Raw genomic sequence first — 21,584 nt, 5'->3', positions numbered from 1 at the left:
TGAAAAGGGCCTTGGAGGGGCCCTGTGAAAAGTGCTTAGACCTTCCTCCCCCACCTCCCAGCCCCCACCAGCCAGGGCTCTGGAGTTTCAATGACATTCTTGGCCAATGAGCCTAACTATCTCTTGATGCGCTTGCCAAGGTCAAGAAGGCAGATGCCCACAAGTGACTGACCCAGAGTGGACCAGGAGGTCCCTCTGGCATCTACGACCCCTTCTGAAGGGAGCAAGAAGGGAAGGAGCAGCTTGAAAGCCCAGCTTGGGCTGTGCAGTTCCACAGCTCGCCCCTGGTGGAAAGGCTTTGCAGACAATGTGGTTTGGATTTGGCTGAGCCCCTCAGCACCTTATAAAGCACCTTGCTGAGTCAGGGGGAACAGCCTCGATGAAGAGAGAAGTAAGGAGGGCTGAGGGGGAGAGGAAAGAAAGGAGAAAGGTGAAGGATCTGGGAAGAGACACAGAGAGACAAATAGAATGAGGAAAGCTGTAGTTACTGAAGGGAAGGGTCTATGGGGTTACTCTACCCAGCTGTGTCTCGAAAGACATTGACTTGCAGAAACTGTGGGCACTTGTTCCCAGCAGATCCAGCCCAGGTCGGGAGGGAGCAGGACAACTGGCTTTACATATGGTTCCTGGGGCTCCCTGTTTGCTTTTTGATTCTTAATGTAGTGACCCCACATTCTAGGAAAGTCAAATTCTCCCATAGCCCCATGTCTGGACTTGCCTCTCTGCCCTCTCCCCTCACACAGTGGGGGCCACCCCCCAACTCCTACAGTGCCAAAGGGAAAATCAACTCCATCTCCAAGCTGCCAGTGCCCCTCTGCCATGTCTGGGCAAAGGCAGCAAGCTAGAAGCTGCCAGTTGGGGTGGGGTGGGGGCCAGAGTAAAGACTGCCTCCTGCCAAATCCCCAATAGGGGTGGGCTGCTGGAATTTGGGGGAGAAGGAAGAAAGGAAAGTGAATCAGGAGAGCCCCCCAGGGTTTCTGTGGAGCAGGGTGGGGCAGGGCAGGTGCTGTCTTCTGGTTTTCAGCTGAGGAGCTGATGAAGCTCCTGTTCTCCCTTCCTTACCCTTGCTGGCTCTCAGAACCTGGTCAGGGCCCTTCCAACTCCCAAGCGTCTGGGAGTGGGGGTAGGGGAGAGACTGCAGGAGAAACTAGATACCACCCCCAGCTCCAGATAAGCATTCTCAGGAAGAGAGAGAGAATCATCCTCTTTGTCCTGTGAGATCCTGTTAGGCTGCTTTCTCAGCTTCTATTAGGATACTCTGTCTTGTAATAAACAGAAGAGGAAATCCCAATATTGCCTTCAAGAAGTTGGGTTTGGAGACACTTATTAAATGCCATCACTAGCCACAGTAGGAGAGTCCACTGGGCATCAGCCACACAGCTCCCAGAAGCAGCTGCAGGCAGGGTGGGAGTGAGACTGCAACTCAGGGTACCTGGGGTTTGACCTCGTCTACCCTCCTTCTCCAGGAATTCAGTGAGTCAATGCTGCTACCTCCTTTGACCTTCCAGGTAGCAGGCTACCGATGGATGGCAAGTAGACCCAAGAAATGTGATGGGTGAGGGGCAGCACTGGCAACCAAACTGCTCTCCAAGGAAGAACTAAAAGTAACTGGATATTAGCTTAGGCACTGGCTATAATCCCGCCCTTTTCTTCTTTCCCTCTGTCTCCCTTTCCTCTTTTATCTTAGAACTGTCACGGGAGGGAGCTCTCTAGGTACCCCAAAAATACTGTATTTGATACAGCTTTTGGCACTGACGAGGTCCTGGCCTAAGGAGGTCCCAATTCTTGTTTCCTCTTGACAGGTGATCAGGAAGGGCTTGGACAAGCCTACAGAGGGTGTAGGGACATTTTTTAATTCATTGGTCACTAGACATTCTCTTAAGGGCCTTCTCCATGCCGGCTACTAAGGAAAAATAGAGGAGCCTTAAGGGGCTGTGGGTGGAATGACAGAGGCTGGCCCAGGTATACATAGGGAAGGCAGGAATGACTCCTCAGCCTAGTCAAGCTTTATTTGTTGTGTTCTGTTTTTGTTTTTTGAGACAGGGTTTCTCTGTATAACCCTGGCTGTCCTGGAACTCACTCTGTAGACCAGGCTGGCTTCAAACTCAGAGATTCAGAGCCACCTTCCTCTGCTTCTTGAGTGCTAAGTCTTCTCTTCTTGATGGTTATTTGGCTTAAAGATTACAATAGCCCTTTAAAACACTGAGCACCCTTTCCTCAGAGGCAGTAGTCCTCCTCTTCAGGCCATCTCTGTCCTTTGATCTTATCTTTGCAGAAACCCTGTGATATAGATCCTGTCCTTAAATGAGAAGGAAGCAGGTGAAGTCACTCCACTATACTACACCAGACTGCAGGGTAGAACAGGGATGAGGACCCAGCATTGTGTGACCTCAGGGACTATGTCCATTTAACTATACTATGCAGGTACCAACCTGGAGACTGCCTTGAGAGGATTCCACAGAGAAGATGCTGAGGGCACATTTTGTGTTGTAAAACTTTATTGAGTCCCCTGGCTATGAGGTCTGTGGTTGTGGGCAAAGGGGTCCTTCAAGATACCAAGGTGTTCCTTGAGACATGTACAGATTATTCTAGTACTTGGAGCAGTAGAATTTTGGCCCCTCTGCCACATGTAGCACTGTAAGCTGCGCCAGGTGCCTTAGCATCGCCCTCCTGTGTCCAAGAGAGGCAGATCCTAAGAACACTGAAAACCTCGGGTAGATTCTGGATTCCATTAGGAGGGAGCTTGAAGCCACACAGTGAGCATTAAAGTCATCTACTAAAGCAGCAAGAAAGGGGCTTCCTTCTATACTGGTCCACAAAGAGATTCCCTGGATAGCTTCAGGGGTTCAATCCAAATATCCTTGGGAGTGTTCTACACAGTGTACCAAAAATTCCTGCAGTGGTGTGAGGAGGGCAGGAGGAGGCTGAGGATAGGAAAGCTGTCTGGTGCTTTCCCTTTTCCTCCAACACACTCCAGCCCAGAGGGCCCTGCCTCACCCTGAGCTGGCCCTGATGTCAGCGGAAACCCCAGGGGCAGAGGGCTCCTCTCACCTCAGCAACTTCCCTGCCCTGCCCTGGCTCCCCCACCCATACCTGGCCCAGCTCAAGCTTCCCCAAAGGACACCCCACCCCACTTCCCCCTTGGAACTGGGAGGAAGCTGAGACTCACCTGCACTGTACAGCTATGTGGTTCCTTGGCTGTCTCCCCTCTGCCTCACCATGGCTTTATCTGTCTTCCATGGGGTGTCTGGGTGATGGGTGTGGGCAGACGAGCAGAAGGGATACCCCCAGGTGCTTGACTTCCTTTGCCTGCCAAGAGCTGTCCTTGCCATTCTCCCACGATGTTCCATTGCCCTGGCCAACCCATGCTGCAGGCTCTGTGACTCTGTCTCCCCTGGCAGAGGAGTGGGGTTACCTCTCCCTGGGCTGGGAGATCCTTATCCTGCCCTGCTGAGTCACTGCTGGCTCCTCCCGCCTTCACCCTTCCCTTCTCCCCACTATCCTCCCTTCAGGTCTCTCCAGGCTGTCCAGGCCAAGAGTCAGAGATAGCCACTTTCCCTGAGACCATCAACAATGAACTGATGAAGAGGCTTAGTGACAGAGGAGAGAATATGTTCCTCTTTTACTTACATGACCTTGGGGAAGCCACTATCCCCTTTACTCTTCCATGTCCTCAGGTCCTTGTGGTTGGTCCCTAAGAGAGTATCTGCATAAGTACAATAGGATCAGGAGCTGGTGTTGGAGTTCAGTGTCAGAGTGCTTCCTTACCATACATGAGGCCCAGAGTCTGGTCCCCAGCTCTGCAGACAGACAAATAGCATCTACACAAAATGGTAATGATGGGGGGTTGGGGATTTAGCTCAGTGGTAGAGTGCTTGCCTAGGAAGCGCAAGGCCCTGGGTTCGGTCCCCAGCTCCGAAAAAAAGAACCAAAAAAAAAAAAATGGTAATGATGGGCATGTCGTGGGCACATCGTGTGAGCCAGGGCTATAAGGTCCTGTCCCGGAACAAAACAATGATGATGAGATAGGGGCTGAGAGGTAGGGAAGGCTGTGGAGCTTGGAAGACCTCTCTGATTGGTCAGAGAAAGTTGCATGGCCAACAGAAGAGTATAGGCCTGGGAAGGAACTAGTACCCATGTCTGTGCCATCCTGTTACCTCCCAAAGGCTTCCCAAAGCAGCTGCTGTGTATCTCACTGCCCAATGTGGACCAGACACAGCCTGCCTTCCAGGGCCACATGGAAAGGTGACTTTAATACTGACTAGACAAGTGGGAAGCTTGCTATGAGGCTCCAGTGCAGACTAGGGTGCCCGGGGCCAGCCTTTCCTCAACCTCCGACTCGTGAGGACTCTGGACAGATTCATCAAGGTTTTTTGTTTGTTTGTTTGTTTTGTTTTTTTAAGATTTGTTTATTTTATGTATATGAGTACACTGTAGCTGTCTTCAGACACACCAGAAGAGGGCATCGAATCCCATTACAGATGGTTGTGAGCCACCATGTGGTTGCTGGGATTTGAACTCAGAACCTCTGGAAGAGCAGTCAGTGCTCTTAACCGCTGAGCCATCTCTCCAGCCCCCATCAGGTTTTTTTGTTATCAGAAATTTCAGACTGGGATTTTCAGTGACTGAGCATGCACAAGCAGGGTTCTGAGTTCGATCCCCTGCACTGGGTAGAGTGGAGGCCCAGATCCACCAGCTTGAAGCCAAATTGTACAACTTGCTTAAGATCATAGAGGCAGGCAGCTCAGCTCTAAAGCAGCTCTGCCTTTAGTGAGAGGCCCCTTAGCCGTTCTGTCCCTATATCCCTGACGGCCTCTTTCCACCTCCATGCCCACAAGCAAACCCTAGGATGACACCTAGGGTTTTTGCTATTTCCCCTATGGGACCTAGAATAAGGCAGGGCTCAAGACTGGTACCCACAGATGCATGCTTGACCCAGGGTCAGGCCAGCCACCCTGGATTTGCCCTGGGCTCTGGAACTGGATGTGGTGTCTGTCTCCCTCTGCTGGTCCCATAGGGGGACAGCCTGGCCGAACTGCTTTCCCTAGAGCTGATTGAGGTCCATGCCTCCCCAGCAGCGGCTGGTAAAATGTTGGGGACATTCAGGAGACAGGGGACTCAGGCCACACCCTGGTCCACAGAAATGCCAAAGTTGCCTTCTGGAATCCCTGTGTCCATAGTACTGTCTTTAACAGGACCCCAAGGGGTGGTCTTTAGGGAGGTCAGGTCGCCTCCCTGATGCCTGCCCAGGGGGCCCCCAAACAGCCTCTTTCCCTTTCTAACTCATGAATGGAGCTGTCATCCACGGATTTATCTAAACCTTTTGTGAAGCTATTTATATTTCCAACCGGGACCACATCTTGGGGTAATGAGTTCCATCGGTGTCCTCCCCTGCTGGGTGAAGCACGCTGCCTTTGATTTGTCCTAAACTTACCTCACTTGCACTCCAAGGGGGCCCTGTAACTCCAGCATGCCAGGTTTTGGTGAACAAGCTGAGCTTCCCCCTTTCCATCTCTCTGTGGGTTTGAAAAATTCCATTCCATCTTCCCTCTACCTCCAGCCCTGCAGACTGAAAAGACCTGATCTCTCATGTGTGCTTCGTGTCTGCGTGTCTGGTGTGTGGCCACATCTTTATCTCATGGGAGCCTCCAGCAGACTTTGACAGACATAAGCACTACCATTCTCCCAACTCTGGAGGCTAAGGACCAGTGAAAGTCCAGAATGGAAGGACCACATGGTGGCTCAAAGCAGCAGCAGCAGCAGCAGCAGCCCGCCTTCTTAGCTGCCCTCAAAGGCTGATTCTTCCTTTTGTCCCAGACACAGTCATAGAAGGTTCTCCAGCCTGTGGGCTCCATGCCTTTCTCTATACCTTTATACTGGGGAGACTTTCCTCCAGGATCCCTTCTTCCTGAACTAATCTGATGGTCTGCTCTGTTGCCCCTTCTGGTGCTTGGCTACAGTAAGGATGAACTACACAGATAAAGGAGGCAGGACACCATCATCATTGCAGCAGCAGATTGGAAGAGCTTTGCACACATGAACTAGATACATGTGCACAGTAGCTTCTCAAAGAAGTGACCCTGAGTACTTCCAGTCTATACATTAGAAAATTCAGACTTTAAGAACACCAGTCTATGGGGCTGGAGAGATGGTTAAGGGCACTGACTGCTCTTCCAGAGGTACTGAGTTCAATTCTCAGCAACCACACAGTGGCTCACAACCATCTGTAATGAGATCTGATGTCCTCTTCTGGTGTGTCTGAAGACAATGACAGGGTACTCACATACAAACAATAAATAAATCTTAAAAAAAAAAAGAGCGGGTTGGGGATTTAGCTCAGTGGTAGAGCGCTTGCCTAGCAAGCACAAGGCCCTGGGTTCGGTCCCCAGCTCCGAAAAAAAAAAAAAAAAAAAAAGAGAGCATCAGCCTAATGCCCATTTTCACACAACTCATGACAGAGCCAGGATTCAGACCCAGGCAGACCTGGCACCTAGACCTCACTGTGTGTCAGCAAACAACGTCAGTTCAAATCCTGCCAAGGTTTTGAATATGTACTCTTCAGGTATTCAGCATAGATGCATGAAACTAATGCGATGTGCCAGACATTGTTATGAGTGATGGGACAGATGCCAGGGAACAAGAAACCTGGGCAGGGCTTGGCAGCGGGGGCTGGTAGCACCTGGTGTGCTAAACATGCATCACAGGCAGTCCAAATGGTGTTGTCCCTTCCCAGTGCCCCAACAGCTCAGAGCTGTCATGTCTACATGGTTATCCCAGAATACGCACACAAATGCCATATCTACAGCCTAAATCAAGACAAACCCAAGTGAACCCCGACTCCACAAACCCTTCTGCATTTCCGTTCTTTACTTGTGTCATCTATAAGTAAGACTGCATAGGACACACCACAAAGTGACAAAGCCCTCCTGATAAGCCTTTGTGACAGCATATTCCCAGAGTCACAGATTCCTGACTTTCTCCAAGGTGCAGCTTCACACTGACTGGTGAGCCCTTGTTCTTTGTCAGCTGTCTCCAGTCACAGTCCCTGTGGGACCCTCCCACCCCAGCCACAGAGCTTTGACCCTCACTTTGCAGGACCCTCCCTCAGGTCTTCAGGTAAATGCCTAACCTGGACATGCTGTTCTAGAGGAGGCTCTCTTCCCCCAGCATTCCTCTCCTCTCCCAGCATCCTTCTGTCCTTCTCCCTTGTAGCACCTACACACTGTACTTGGAGATTAGGGGGCTTTATCTTGTCTTTGTCCCAAACTTGGAAAATTGCACCCACTGTGCAATTTCCTGTGATTCAGCCCTAACCAGCTGGGGAGAAGTGGCACTTGAGAGGAAGGGATCCCTGACAGAGAAAGATTCTGAGGATTTGAAGTGGCAACCAGTCTTCATCGCCATCCCAGATACACTTGCATTTACATAGATGAACGTCTGTGGGAAGCTGCCTCCAACATGGGGTGAGGTGAACACCGTAAGTGGGGTCTGAATCCTGAGGGGTCATCTCACCATCTCTTCCAGCTGCATGTGAGGGAGAAATGGAGATGCAGAGGGGCCTGACTTGTCCCAGGCCGTCTACACGGGGAGCTGGAGTCACACTTTGCTCTGCTTTCAGGATGGACCCAAGTCCACCTCTCACCCAACATAGCATCCATGGGTTCCAGCTCTTTCTCTCTTACTGTGCTTCTCGGGCACGACTGGGTCTGCAACTGCAAGACAGAATGGTGGACTGAAAAGCTCCCTACTAGACTTACAGTCCAGGAATAGGATGGGGAAACAACCTAGGAGAGTTTTTCCCCCAGGATTACACCACAGAGGAGCCCCTCAGGATCTAAGTGTCAGGTTGGAGGGGGCCAGGGTGAGCATCCTGTTCCCTGTCCTTCCCCATTCCGTGTACTACAGACGGTTCTGGCATTGAGCAAGGAAGCAGGAGGGTGACCACTCCAGAGTATCCCCTTTTCCTAGTATGTACGACCTCGGACCTCAGGTGGAGCGTCTTACACCCAGCACGTCAGGGACAGAGACAGGCTAATCCAACAGCCTCTCTTTGATTCCAGGGAGCCTTGCCTTCTGTCTCCTGTTGAGACTGGCTGCTCAGGCAGGAGGCAGGGGAGGAAGTAGGGGGTGTTTGAATGTCTCACCCAGTCCTGGATAGGATGGGAGGATATCTTTAGAGGAAGAAACAAGCAGCACAAGGAATGACCCAGGGCTAGGGATTGACCCAGCGCATGTGTTTGCTTGCTTGTTTCTGAGACAGTGTTTCTCTGTGTAGCTCTGGCTGCCCAGGAACTCACTGTACAGCCCTCTGCCTCTGCTGGAATTAAATGAATGCCCATCAGGTGTAGTTTAACTCAGGGCTTTTGAATGTCAGGCAAGTGCTGTACTTAGAGCTACATTCTAGCCCTTTATTTTTTCTTTCATCTATTGTTAGTGTGTTTGAGATTGCCAGCACTTGGGGAAGTCAGAGGACAGCTTTCAGGAGTCTTCCTCTGCCGTGGATGATGGCTGTAGAGCTCACGTCCTCCGGATTGCAAGCATCTCATGCCCCACCCCCACCAGCCCTGGCTCACCTTGAACTTTCTCTAATCTCAACAGGCCTTGAATTGTCCTTTTTTTCTTAGAATTGTTTATTATTTTATGTCTATGAGTACACTGTAGCTGTCTTCAGACACACCAGAAGAGGGCATCGGATTCCATTACAGATGGTTGTGAACCATCATGTGGTTGCTGGGATTTGAACTCAGGACCTCTGGAAGAGCAGTCAGTGCTCTTAATCTCTGAGCCAAATTCAAATCCCTTGAATTTTATTTTTTTTAACCCTCCTCCTCTTGAATTTTCAGTCTTTCTACCTCAGCCTCCCAAGACCCTGAGATTACAAACCTATGCGACCATGCCTATAGTTACATTTTGGGAGGCTAAGTATGGGAAGAGTAGAATTATCAGGAATGGGGGCACTGTGGGCACAGGGTGGAGGGTGGCTTGAAGCAGTCAGGCTTAACTGTGCCACATATTCAACTTCGTTCTTTTCTTTTCAAGATGTACTTATTGTATGTGCTCTATCTGTACACCTGCATGCCAGAAGAGGGCATCAGATCACCATGTGGTTGCTGGGAACTGAACTCAGGTCCCCTGGAAGAGCAGCTGAGCCATCTCTTTAGGCCCTCCTTTTTTTCTTTTTCTTTCTTTCTTTCTTTTTTTTTCTTTTTTTTTTTTTTTTTCCGAGACAGGGTCTTGCTATGTGGCCCAGGCTGGCATCTCAAATTCTCAAAGTCCTTAGTGGTAGGATTATAGGCATGAGCCACCATACCTGGCTTAACACCTATTTATTGATCCTAAGCTGTGTGTGACGCACACAAGACAGAGCAACAGACAAAACTGATGCAGTTCCAGCCCACGTGTAGTAGCCACAACAGCAGGGAGCACAAGTATTAAACACAGGAAAACTGATAGGCACCATGGAGTGTTCTGTGCCGAGGGAATCTTTGCTGTTGAGCCTAGGAAGAGAAGCCAGCATGGGAAAAGCAGGCCACAGCCTTGGAAGCAGCCAGAGTGACAGCCAAGGGCCTGACAGGACTTTGGAGATAGGTGATCAGAGGTAGGATACAGTGAAGACATGTGGGACCTGGATCCTGAAAGTTCCAGATTAAGAGACCAGACTTTGGAGAGTTAAGCTGGTGGAGGCAGATCGCTGAGGACAGTGGAGACAAGGAGGGCCACTTTGCCGTCTGTTTGGTAACAAAGTAATCAGAATCCACTGAAGAACTGATCAGATGAGGAGGAGAGGATGCTAACAGCTAACTCCAGTCTAACAGTGAACTGGACGCCTCTATGTTGCTCACACTGGTTGCCTTGGATGTGGAATGGGAAAGCAGTCTCCTCCCCGGAGGCTTTAAGAAAGGAGAAGCTAGAGAGGGAGAGGAGCCTAAAAAAGAGGAGTTAGATAACTAATACAGACTTCCCGTTAACCCACAGGACACAGCAGGGAAATGCAAGTGTTGCTCTAGGCTGTTCTTTTCACACTTGAAGTAACTAAAACCCAGAGAAAGTTGAATGCATCCCAGCTGATAGCCCTCATCCTTGACACTGTCTGGGTAATTGGTAACGTGTACACAAACTACGTGTAGTGCTTAAGCCTTTCCACGACTTCCCAGTTCATCCCTTCAGCCCTGACGGGCTCAAGGCTCGGGACACTCCACCCAGCCATATGGTCCTACCCCATTGTGCCTCTGCTTCTGACAGACCCATCCTTCTACCCTTTTCTGTCCCAGAACCTTCTGATCTTTCCGTGTATTTATGAAGGTCAGTGAAGGATCCTGAAATCAGAATGAACAGCCTCTTTTCATGGTTCTTGAAGCAAGTTACGTTAATTTTTTTTTTTTTTTTTTTTTTTGAGGGGAGCTGGTGGTTGCTGCCACAACAGAATCATCCCTGGCCCTGATTGAGCGCGAACTTTCCTTGACCCTGTAACCCCACACACTAAAGTTAGTGACTCCAGAGGGTCTACTCTTCCCATGTTCGGACTCTGGTCCAGAACTCGATCCTTGGTGCAGGCACCTTGCTCCTCGGAACTGCATCTAATGTGGGAGCCCGGTGGAGCAGCAGAACTCTGCAGGGTGGGAAAGCCAGACCCGATGAAGGACGCAGGAGCGCTCCCTCCGTAGTCACGTGACCCAGGCCACACCCAAGGAAACGACTGAATCACGTGGCGCCGAGCTTAGGAACGTTTTTCTCACGTGACGGAGGAACCCCGGGTGGACCAATAAGGAAGCGGAGGCCAGGCTGGCGGCGGGGAGGGGACGGTGCGCGGGAAGAGAACTTTAGGCATTCCTAGTAGCTGCTGGGACTCGTTGTGGGTTGTATCCCGTCCCGGTCTGGTTGTAAAACAAGCTCGGCCTCAGTGTTTATGTACCATGAAGTGCCTGATCACTGGGGGCAACGTGAAGGGTAAGTTTAGACCTGCTTTGCAGCAGACCATGTGAGCAAGCCCCTGGAGTCCCCCTAACCACTTTCTGCTCTCCTTCCGTAGTGCTGGGAAAGGCTGTCCATTCGCTATCCCGAATCGGGGACGAGCTCTATCTGGAACCCTTGAAGGACGGGGTAAGAGACTGGGACGCAGGGATGGGGGCCGATTCAATGGCGAGTGGGGAGCCTAGGCTTGGCGTTCACTCGGCCTTACAGGGTGATGGTGGACAGGTATTTCGGCTCAGTTTATTTCCTCTTGAGTTGTTGGGACATCAGCTTGGGCCCTGTCTTCTGAGGCTGCATGTGTATACAGAGGGCACTTAACTCTTCCTAGAGCGCCTTGTGGCAGGCAAGGTGGGGCTAAAGTAACTTAAGGGAAAAACAAGCATGGCAGACCCTGAGCCGCGGAAGACTGGGAGATCTACATGCAAGAAGGTCTTGCCACACAGAAAGGGAAGGGGAGTTTCATTAGGAAGCGATGGAAGAGAACTGCCGCTGGATGAAATGCAGGGCATTTAGTGAGCCTGACGTGGCCCCTGACTATTATCTTCCCTGCTTTTTGTGCCTCAGCTCTCCCTACGGACTGTGAACTCTTCCCGTTCTGCCTATGCCTGCTTCCTCTTTGCCCCCCTCTTCTTCCAGCAATACCAGGAAGCTTCCCCTGGTCAGGATCTGCTGCGCTGTAAGATCCTGATGAAGGTAAGGACCACCTGAAGCATCCACAGCTGTGCCTGTGTCAGGTACTCAGTAAATGATGACTAGGGAGTTAGTCTCATATGGGAGCTAGTCCATGCAAAATGCAGTGAGGTCGAGATGTTTAGACTCTAGAGGGTTATAAGAGCACTGGAGAGGGTGGTGACATTCAGGTTGGTCAAGAAAAGTTTAGCAGCCCTTCCCAGCAAAGAGAACAGCATGGACAAGCCTGGTAATGTGCAGACATCCTGCATGCAGTGGGAGCCCCCTTTCACAGCTTTGTTGGGCCAGTGATGGACCAGGGCCTACATGGGATGTAGAGCTGGTCCATGGAAGCAGAGTGCCAGGCCGATGTCCTACCCTGCCCAGTCCTTCCTGTCCGTCTTCCGCTCTCTGGCAACGGTGGAGAAGACTGTGGAGAAGTGCTGCATCTCCCTCAGTGGCAGCAACAGCCACCTGGTGGTCCAGCTTCACTGCAAATATGGTGAGCAGGCAGCTGGCCAGCTAAGAGTGGGGGAGTGGAGTGAAGGCTGTCAAGCCCACTGAGACCATTTCCCCTATCCAGGGGTCAAGAAGACACACAACCTCTCCTTCCAGGACTGTGAATCCCTGCAGGCTGTCTTCGACCCAGCCTCATGCCCCCACTTACTCCGCACCCCAGCACGGTGAGCATGCCTGCTTCGGACTTCACCTGAGTCTCTCCCACCTTTGGGGCCTTAAGTGTTATTCTAGGATATCTCACTCTCAGAATGAGATGAGGATGGCGAGTGGGGAACCTAGGCTTGGCGTTCACTCGGCCTTACAGGGTGATGGTGGACAGGTATTTCGGCTCAGTTTATTTCCTCTTGAGTTGTTGGGACATCAGCTTGGGCCCTGTCTTCTGAGGCTGCATGTGTATACAGAGGGCACTTAACTCTTCCTAGAGCGCCTTGTGGCAGCAAGGTGGGGCTTCCCACCTCTGGATGGAGGTGGGAAGGTCAGAAGTTTCAAGGCCAGTGAGTTTCTAGGCTAGCCTAGGTATTATGAGACAGTCTCAAAAAAGGGTGCATATGCTGGGGAGATAACTCAGTAAATGTGTGATGTACAAGCATGGGTGCCTGTTCCGAGTCCTCGCTTAGATAAGAATGTGTAATGTCAGTTGGCCGGCGGTGCACGCCTTTAATCCCAGCACTTAGCAAGGCAGTGGTTTTCTGTGAGGACAGCCTGGTCTACAAAGCAAGTTGCAGGCAGGCAGGCAGGCAAGCAGGGCTACAGAGAGAAACCCTGTCTTTAAAAAAAGGAACCAAACCAAACACCAAGATGGGCAGCACCTGAGAAGCAGCAGCACTGAGCATGTCTTCTGCCCTCTGCCCATGCACGTTCACACAACACAAAAGCACCTTTGCCTCTAAGGCGGAAACTCGGGGTTTCTGTGTCAAGGCCACACATCGCTTACCTTGCTCTTCAAGAACAGAAGCTGCTGTCTCTCGCCATTCCCACTGACTGTGGGTCCTGCCTTGTGTATCCCAGAGGCCTGCTCTGCTTGTCTAGAGAGAACCTATGACCTGCCTGCAGATCTCTTTTTTTTTTTTTAAACATTTATTATGTATACATCACACAGCTTTCTGCCTGCATGTATGCCTGCAGGCCAGAAGAGGGCACCAGACCTGATTGTAGATGGTTGTGAGCCACCATGTGGTTGCTGGGAATTGATCTCAGGACCTCCGGAAGAGCAGACAGTGCTCTTAACCTCTGAGCCATCTCTCCAGCCCCCTGCAGATCTCTTGTATGACCTGAATAACCCTGACAGCCTGTCCTTGACCCTGTGTCACAGTTTCAAAGCCCTCTGACCTCTCACTCTTCTGGTAGTGTCCCTCTTTTTTTTTTTTTTTTAAGATTTATTTATTTAATGTATGAGTATACTGTCCCTATCTTCAGACACATTAGAAGAGGGCATCAGATCCCATTACAGATGGTTGTGAGCCACCTTGTGGTTGCTGGGAATTGAACTCACAACTTCTGGAAGAGCAGTTGGGTGTTCTTAACCACTGAGCTATCTCTCCAGCCGGGTAGTGTTATATTCCTCTTATAGTGGCTTCTTCCTAACTGCCAGGGCTCTAGACTCTGGGCCAAAGGAAGGACCTGGGCAAAGAAGCTGGAGTCTAGGAGGGCTGCTGCACAGCCCGACAGCCCACGTCAAGACAAGGCATGGCAAGGAGAGTGTTCCAGCTGACATTAAGGTGGTCACTGAAGCCCAGAATGCAGTGGGTTCTCCCAGCATCCCCTGCCTGTGCTGGACACTGCATGCAAGTAGCCCAAGGTCCCACTCATTTCTCAGACTGAAGTCCCTTCAGGTCCCAGTGTCATCTTCCCCAGGGTCTGTTAATAGTGATAAGAGTTCCTTTTTGGAGGGGCTATTTCCCCCCTAAATACTGGCAACAGAACCCAGGACCTTGTGTTTGCTGGGTACTCTGTACCACTGAGCTAAATTAAATTCCCAGCCCTAACTGCTTCTCTTCCTCATATAGTTTCAATATAGAAGTCAGGATGGTGGCTCAGCAGTTAAGCCTGTTTCTTTTTAGCCTGACTGGTTGAGTTGTCAGGTTTTAAATCCCCAGAATCTACATGGTGGAAGAATGGACTCCCATGGGTTTTCTAGTCTCCACATGTGCACCAGAGCGTCGGAGCTGTTCTTCTCTCCACAGCACACACAGTCACAAAATAAGTTTTAAAAATTCAAATATAGGGGTTGGGGATTTAGCTCAGTGGTAGAGCGCTTGCCTAGGAAGCGCAAGGCCCTGGGTTCGGTCCCCAGCTCCGAAAAAAAGAACCAAAAAAAAAAAAAAATTCAAATATAGATGCCAGATACCCCACCTCCATCTCATGCTAGGGACAGAACCCAAAGACTATAGTCTTGAGGCAAATCTAGGAGTTACTTTTCTATAAACGTTCAGCATTATAAATCCTTAGAAGATGGGGGCAAGGCCTGGGTTGGTGTTCAACACCTTTAATCCCTGATATTGGGAAGAAGAGGTAGGTAGATCTCTGTGAGTTCAAGACCAGCTCAAGCTATATAGTAAGACCTATCGCTGTTCCACTTCTGGGTATGGGTGCAGGGTGTTGTTGAGCCCCTGGGTTGATATGTTGAGCCCCTGGGTTGGGTATGATAGTGCACACCTGTAATCCCAGCTCTCTCTCTCTCTTTTTTTTTCCCGGAGCTGGGGACTGAACCCAGGGCCTTGCGCTTGCTAGGCAAATGCTCTACCACTGAGCTAAATCCCCAACCCCATCCCAGCTCTTTTTAAGAGGTAGAGTTGGGCTGGAGAGATGGCTCAGGAGTTAAGAGCACTGACTGCTCTTCCAGAGGTCCTGAGTTCAAATCTCAGCAACTGCATGGTGGCTCACAATCATCTATAATGAGATCTGATGCCCTCTTCTGGTGTGTCTGAAGACAGCTACAGTATATCCATATAAATAAAAGAAATCTTAAAAAGTGGGGGGGGTAGAGTCAAAAGGCCAGAAGGATTGCTAAGTTTGAGGTCAGCCAGGGCTAAATGTAAAGAACCTGTTTTAAAACAACCCCCACCCATCCCCAAAAAAGTAGCTGGGACTAACAGCAATGTTGTCCTGTACCCAGCTTTGCTTTCCCCCACTTCCGAGCTCTCGTTCCTGGGTCCCTGAGCAAAAGGCTCTTTGCTCCCACAGCAACCTGCCTTGCCTGCCCCTCTGCTGTGTCTAGGCTTTGGTTTTACTTAGTCTGCGCTTCCACTGCCTTAAGAGCTTCTCACCAGGCAAGTAACATAAGAGTGGGCAAAGCATCTCGTGCACATCCGATGTTTGTCCTTGTCACAGGGTTCTGGCAGAGGCGGTTCTGTCCTTTCCCCTTGCGTTGACTGAGGTGACCCTGGGCATTGGCCGTGGCCGACGCGTCATCCTGCGCAGCTACCAGGAAGAGGAGGCAGGTGAGGGAGTTAGACCTGTCCCAGGAGGGCACAAGAGCTAGGAGTGACTCAAGGATGTTAACTCCTCTGTGCCTGCCACATAGATAGCACCAGCAAGGCCATGGTGACTGAGACGAGCATTGGGGAGGAGGACTTCCAGCAGCTGCATGCCCCAGAAGGGAGAGCTGTCACCTTCTGTCTCAAGGAATTTCGGGTGAGTTTACTATGGCTGTCACCTGGTCTTTTCAGCCAAACACAGGCTCTTACTACCTGCTTCTTCCTTCCCAGGGGCTCCTGAGCTTTGCAGAGTCTGCAAATTTGCCTCTTACTATCCACTTTGATGTTCCAGGCAGGTAATTCCAGGCTTTTAGGCTGGGTAGGAAGTAGGGCTCTAGGATGCCCAGAGCAGGATAACCCAGTTAGCCTTTCTGTCACTCAGGCCAGTCATCTTTACCGTTGAGGACTCTTTGCTAGATGCCCACTTTGTCTTGGCCACACTTTTAGAGCAAGACTCATGTTCCCAGGACCTGTGTTCCCCAAAGCCCCATCAGCCAGTGCCTCAGAAGCAGCCACACAGGTAAGGGTGCTAACTACCTCACTTTCCCTCCATTTCTGCACACTAAGGTTGAGCCTGCTACTTCTCACTTCTGCACCTCCCCCATGCATACTTCCTGTCAGGCCCAGCCTCTACAGGGCTTCCAGCCTTAATGGTCAGCTGTACTGAGACCCCTCCCATCCATAGAGGCATCCCCAAGGTCCTGCTGGCTTCCTTCTCTGGCTGAGGCCTCCCCTCTGAGCCTCTTTCCAGACTAGGAAAGAAAGCTGCTGGGAGGCAGGGAGCCGCCTGGTGTAGAGAAGCAGGTGGCTGGAAGGGCAGGTGGGTTGGGAGGCTGGGCTCAGTAGAGTAGAAGCAGAGGAAGTTTGGTCTGGCTCTCAGCCCAGCATATCCCTGGGCTCCTGAGCTCTCCAGCTCCTATCCCTTGGGAAGGTGAGAGATTGGGCCCCACGTGGCCCTGTTCACAGGACTTGTTGCTTTCCTCCCCCAGCTGAGCTAAATTGGCCCCAGGATCCTCCCTCAGGCCCCTACCTGAACTCTGATCAAAGGGGTTCCAGTTCCACCCCCTCCAGGAAGCTCCCACTTAACCCCTGCATCCTATCCTCCCAGCCAAATCAGGAAGTAATAAAATTGAAAGCTCACCAGCAGTCTTGAGGCCTCAAGCCCTCCTCTGAGCCCTCCAAAGTGGGGCCTGCCTCTGTATCCCTTTTTTCTCTGTACCTTCTTGATATTATCTCTGCCTACAGCACACCCCACTCAGATGACTTTACCAATGATGACATCGACTGTTACATGATTGCCATGGAAACCACCGTGGGCAACGAGAGCTCCCGGGCACAGCCTTCCACTTCCCTCCCACCTGTTCCCCAGGCCTCCCATGACCTTGCCCCTCCCTCAGAGGAGGAAGAGGAGGAAGCTGAGCCTAGTACAGTGCCTGGGACTCCCCCACCCAAGAAGGTAAAAGCTGAAGGTTGGGATAGGAACTGAGGGAAGGAAGGAAGCAGCTTCCAGAACTAACTAGGCTTTCTCTATTCTCTTTCCAGTTTCGTTCACTTTTCTTTGGCTCCATCCTGGCCCCTATACATTCCCCCCAGGGTCCCAACCCTGTGCTGGCTGAAGACAGTGATGGTGAAGGCTGAACTTGAGAAACTGAAGTCTGTGTCCAAAGGCTCACGGACCAGAAGCAGGCCCAGCCACAGGCAGAGTTGGGCATTAGTCTCTGGACATGAGAAAAGGACATGAGAAAAGGTCTATGCCTTGGGTAGGCCCCACTTGGCTGTCTGCTTCAGAGCTACCTAGGCAACCATGTTTGGTCTGTTTACTCAGCCTATACTCTGGTGCCCGGCTATCACCTGACAGATTCTTCACCTCTTACTTTGAGGCTCTACAGTATCTGGTCAGAGCCAGAAACTTAAGCTTCCTTAGGCTCACCTGCCTCTAAAAAAGATCAATGTTGAACACACGCTCTCTGCCAATCATGAACTCCCATCAGACCCTTCTGTGGTCCTAACACTTGGGCCTTGGCTTAGAATCCCAATTGCCTCTAGACCTGACTAGCCCTGGCTGGGCCCATGTCCAGCCACTGTCTGCCCTCCCCGGTGGCTTTGTACCAAAGGACTGCTGGCCCACTATCTGGGATGAGGGAGACAGAGGCCATGGCGAGAATCCAGCTTTGACCTTTATTCAAGAGACCAGATGGGTTGCCCCAGGATCTGGCTGCCAGCCATGCAAGGCTGGAGACCCACAATCTGGTCTGCCATTGCCCTGAGCTGCAGCCTTGGCCCCAGGATTCCACTTGCAGCCACCACAGGTGCTGGTGGGAGGGAGCCCTGGGGAATTAGATGCTGCTATTGATTCTTTAAAAAATAAAGGAAAGACACTTAACGCTGTGTTCCCCATGATGGGTGGGCCTGAGAGGCCAGTGTGACCCATGGCAGCATGATTTCTGTACAAATAATCCGTCATCTGGGGCAGAGGGCAGCACATGGAGGCTATTTCTTGGCTTTGGCAGAATTGCGGGGTGGAGTGATGGGACGGCCTCCGGGGTTCAGGCCACTGAACTGCCCATACTTCCCCTTATTCTTATCAGCGGGCTTGAGGATCTGAAAGAGAGAACCCTGATCAGGTCCTGGCACTGAGCCAGGCAGCCTCTTCCCCACACCCACCTGGGAGGAGCGCATAAGGATCTCTTCCCACACCCACCTGGAAGGAACACATGAGTGTCTCGTCCACACTCATCATGGCGCCAGCGTTGTCAAACTCGCCACAGTAGTTGGGAGCTGAGAAGAGTGTCACCAGCTGCCTCTTGGCAAAGAACTCATAGCCATCTTCTACAACCTGGGCAAGGACAGGAACCATTTGGTCTCTTAAGTTAAGCAGCTAGCCATCCCCACAGCCTGCCCCAGGCCACTAGCCCACCTGATGTGCTCTGCAGATGAGGTCCAAATCATGCTTGTGCAGGAACTTGGCTACAACCTCGGCCCCAAAGGTAAAGGAGACTCCACGGTCATTCTCGCCCCAGCCTTGAACATCCTTGTCAGGGTCAGACCACAGCAGATCACACAACAGGCCCTGGTCAGGCACGTCCGTGGGCCGCATAATACGTCTAATCTGCTCCATGGATTGCAAGTCTGGAGACAGGCCTGGGGTGGTAGAGTGAGAATAGTGTTCCTTACACCGAAAAGCAGGTACTATCCCATGCCCAGAAAGGTCTCAGGGGTCAGCTCCACTTTCCCCACCAACGCTGGGTTCATCTTTTGGGCTCCTTAAGTTTAGGGAAACAGAGTTCATTATATTCCTGCTGGCCCCATTTCTCTATGTGGCCTTGGCTGTCTGGGAACTCCCTTTGTTTTTTTTGTTTTTGTTTTTGTTTTTTTTTTTTTAGGAATATGTTTTTTCAGTTTTTTTTTTATTGGATATTTTATGTATTAACATTTTTTTTTCCCGGAGCTGGGGACCGAACCTAGGGCCTTGTGCTTGCTAGGCAAGCACTCTACCACTGAGCTAAATCCCCAACCCAGGGAACTCCCTTTGTATGCCACCGCCACCTGGCCATCCCTCAGCTTTTAGAAGTACAAAGAGTACGGGCTGGAGAGATGGCTCAGCGGTTAAGAGCACCCGACTGCTCTTCCAGAGGTCATGAGTTCAATTCCCAGCAACCACATGGTGGCTCACAACCATCTATAAAGAGATCTGGTGTATCTGAAGACAGCTACAGTGTACTCATATATAATAAATAAAATAAATATTTAAAAAAAAAAAAAAGAGTAGACCTCCGTGGGGGAAGGAGATGAATGAGTTGCCTATAGCATGCTAAATACCACAACAGGAAAGCGCAGTCGAACTGGGGTGTGTAGCCAGGTGAGGTGGTGCAGGCCTTTAGTCCCATCACTTGGAAGGCAGAGATAACCAGAACTCTTGTGAGTTCCAGAACACAGAAAAACCCTGTCTCAAAAACAAACTGGGCTGTGGGTGACCTGTAATAAGTGACAGCCAAATTCAAGGAGAGCTACTCCAGGAAACAGGAGAGTTCTGTTAACTTTCCAAGGCCCCTAAGGATATAGCCCAAGCACAGACCCCACAACCATCCTGACCTCCGTGGCAGCAGAAGATCTTCTCATCTACAATGGCTGCAATGGGCAGGCAGTTGAAGCAGTCGGTGAAAGTCTTCCACAGTTTGATGTTGTATCGTCTCTTGCCTGCACAGAAGAAAATGGCTCGTAGGGAAGACCACCCACCACACAAAACCCAGTCTATAGTTTTCTGTGCACTCCTCCAGGGTACTTTGTGGGTTACTCTGACAAAGTGCAAAGACTAGAAGGCAAAGAAAGCTTATTACAGTTTCCTTGCTCTGCCCTCATCTACCTTCCAGAATTCCAACACCTGGGTCCACAAGAACCTGAACTCCAGTCTGGCCTAACCTCAGTGTCTGGTTTATTCATAACATGCACCCTAAATGCTTAGTAAGGGATGCAATAGAGGGAAGTGTCATCGGGCAGGGCTGTGGAGGAAGCTTTAGCAAACGGGCAGCCCTGCATGTACATCCATTCACCAGGCCCTTCCTTGGTGCCATGGATAACAGACAGCTTGGTTGGGGCTTTGCAGGACCCATCATCAGGGTTCTCAGCACTAGAACAATTTAGGGGGCCCATGAAGTGCAGGAAATGTAGTTCTGGGCAACCAGCAACATTCAAAGCACTCACATTCATCATAGAAGCCATAGATGCGGTTGATGCTGGCACACTCATGGTTCCCACGTAGTAGAAAGAAATTCTCCGGGTATTTGATCTTATAGGCCAGCAACAAGCAGATGGTCTCCAAAGACTGCTTTCCCCGATCCACATAGTCCCCCAAGAAGAGGTAGTTGCTCTCTGGAGGGAAGCCACCATACTCGAACAGCCGTAGAAGGTCATAGTACTGGCCATGGATGTCACCTGGGAACCAGAGAAGACTAGGTAGGTCCAAGATGTAAACTTGAACCCAGGGCCAGCAACGGAAACACAGGTACTGGGGCAGGAGTAAGGGGCTATTTTGAGGAAGCTAAGGGGTTCTGAGCAAGGGCTTACCACAGATCTTGAGAGGCGCCTCAAGCTCCAGAAGAATAGGCTGGCTCAGGAAAATCTCCCGGGATTTGAGGCAAAGACCACGGATCTCGTTCTCTGTCAGCTGCACATTCTTTCCAGGCCGTGAGCCCTGCACTGGGTACGGAATAGGGTCTTGGGACCCTGACCTCGCAGACCGAATGTCATGCGCCCCTCCCCAACACCAGCAACTGTTGCAAGGGAGCCCCCGCTGAAACCTTTGCATCAGGCCTTCAAAGGCAAGATACGACCCCTTAGCCACCCGGAGGCCCTCCAGAGACACGCCTGTGCTCAGCAGCCTGTCAACCGAAGCTTCCTCGCCTCAGAACCCCTTCCCAGCTAGCTTCGCAGGAGTCTCACCCTGAGTCTCGGCCACTCAAGCGTCCCCGGCCTCGGAGCGCGCTCCAAAGCCTAGGCGCAGGGAGTAGGGAGGGCTGCCGTGGCCATAGAACCTCACGGCCTGTCCCCGCCCAAGCGACGCTAGCCCCCGAGAGCGGCGGGCCCGCCCGCGCTCTACTTCCGGACGGCGATGGGCCCAGGCTCGGCGCGCGCGCACCTTCCCTACCCCTACCCACCTTCCAGCAGGCGCCCGATGATGGAATCCAGGTTGAGCTTCTCGCTGTCGGACATGGCGGCGCCGCCGCTCCGGCCCACCAGCTCCGGGCCCTCTCCTGCCTCCCGCCCTCTTGCAGCCTCCTTCCGGCCTGGCTCTCCTTCCGCCCTCCCCAGCCCGCCCTCGGCCCGCCGCCCCGCCTCTTCGGCCGGCCGCCCCGCCCTGCCGCGTCCGTAGTTCCCTGCTCTCTAGCGCCTCCCCTGGACCGGAAGCACTGCAGCCGGGGAGGGCCTCGGGCGGCCGGGCGAGGCCTGGCA

The 21,584-nt window shown here is 51.6% G+C and overlaps 2 protein-coding genes across 23 annotated transcripts in view; one reads left to right on the top strand and one right to left on the bottom strand.

Annotated features, from left to right (window-relative positions):
• Rad9a (RAD9 checkpoint clamp component A) overlaps nucleotides 1-18,018 on the top strand; it is a 65,069-nt gene extending 47,051 nt beyond the window's left edge. For 2 of the 22 annotated variants that reach the window (XM_087644233.1, XM_087646419.1), the window contains 10 exons: nucleotides 11,030-11,100; nucleotides 11,536-11,664; nucleotides 12,028-12,142; nucleotides 12,224-12,323; nucleotides 15,490-15,599; nucleotides 15,683-15,792; nucleotides 15,867-15,931; nucleotides 16,018-16,155; nucleotides 16,881-17,091; nucleotides 17,178-18,018. In XM_087644233.1, coding sequence (XP_087500359.1) covers nucleotides 11,030-11,100; nucleotides 11,536-11,664; nucleotides 12,028-12,142; nucleotides 12,224-12,323; nucleotides 15,490-15,599; nucleotides 15,683-15,792; nucleotides 15,867-15,931; nucleotides 16,018-16,155; nucleotides 16,881-17,091; nucleotides 17,178-17,273 — 1,145 coding nt within the window. In that variant the 3' untranslated portion in view covers nucleotides 17,274-18,018. Of the gene's footprint in view, nucleotides 1-10,826; nucleotides 10,948-11,029; nucleotides 11,101-11,535; nucleotides 11,665-11,935; nucleotides 12,143-12,223; nucleotides 12,324-15,489; nucleotides 15,600-15,682; nucleotides 15,793-15,866; nucleotides 15,932-16,017; nucleotides 16,156-16,880; nucleotides 17,092-17,177 lie in introns of those variants that run through there. The other 20 variants (XM_087645776.1, XM_087645595.1, XM_087643595.1 and 17 more) reach the window with 18 other exon arrangements.
• On the bottom strand, nucleotides 17,795-21,412 carry Ppp1ca (protein phosphatase 1 catalytic subunit alpha). The gene is made up of 7 exons (NM_031527.1): nucleotides 21,290-21,412; nucleotides 20,700-20,831; nucleotides 20,337-20,567; nucleotides 19,728-19,832; nucleotides 18,553-18,776; nucleotides 18,337-18,471; nucleotides 17,795-18,236 (listed from the first exon to the last, which is right to left on the bottom strand). The coding sequence occupies exons 1-7, from the start codon at nucleotides 21,342-21,344 to the stop codon at nucleotides 18,126-18,128; spliced, it is 993 nt and encodes a 330-aa protein (NP_113715.1). The 5' UTR covers nucleotides 21,345-21,412; the 3' UTR covers nucleotides 17,795-18,125.
• Nucleotides 21,413-21,584: the final 172 nt, after the last annotated feature.

Source organism: Rattus norvegicus, chromosome 1 (assembly GCF_021556685.1).
Source record: "Rattus norvegicus strain SHRSP/BbbUtx chromosome 1, alternate assembly SHRSP_T2T, whole genome shotgun sequence".
Lineage (NCBI taxonomy): Eukaryota > Metazoa > Chordata > Mammalia > Rodentia > Muridae > Rattus > Rattus norvegicus.
The sequence above is the reverse complement of the archived record's forward strand: the minus strand, read 5'-3'. Positions and strand labels throughout refer to the sequence as shown.

What these genes read in the sequence shown, in the direction of transcription:
- Ppp1ca (NM_031527.1), bottom strand. Translation starts at nt 21,344, where the DNA reads ATGTCCGACAGCGAGAAGCTCAACCTGGATTCCATCATCGGGCGCCTG. An exon ending in GGCGCCTCTCAAGATCTGTG is followed by an intron (nt 20,568 to 20,699) that starts GTAAGCCCTTGC and finishes TCTGGTTCCCAG; the next exon opens with GTGACATCCATGGCCAGTAC. An exon ending in CACTCATGTGTTCCTTCCAG is followed by an intron (nt 18,237 to 18,336) that starts GTGGGTGTGGGA and finishes TCTCTCTTTCAG; the next exon opens with ATCCTCAAGCCCGCTGATAA.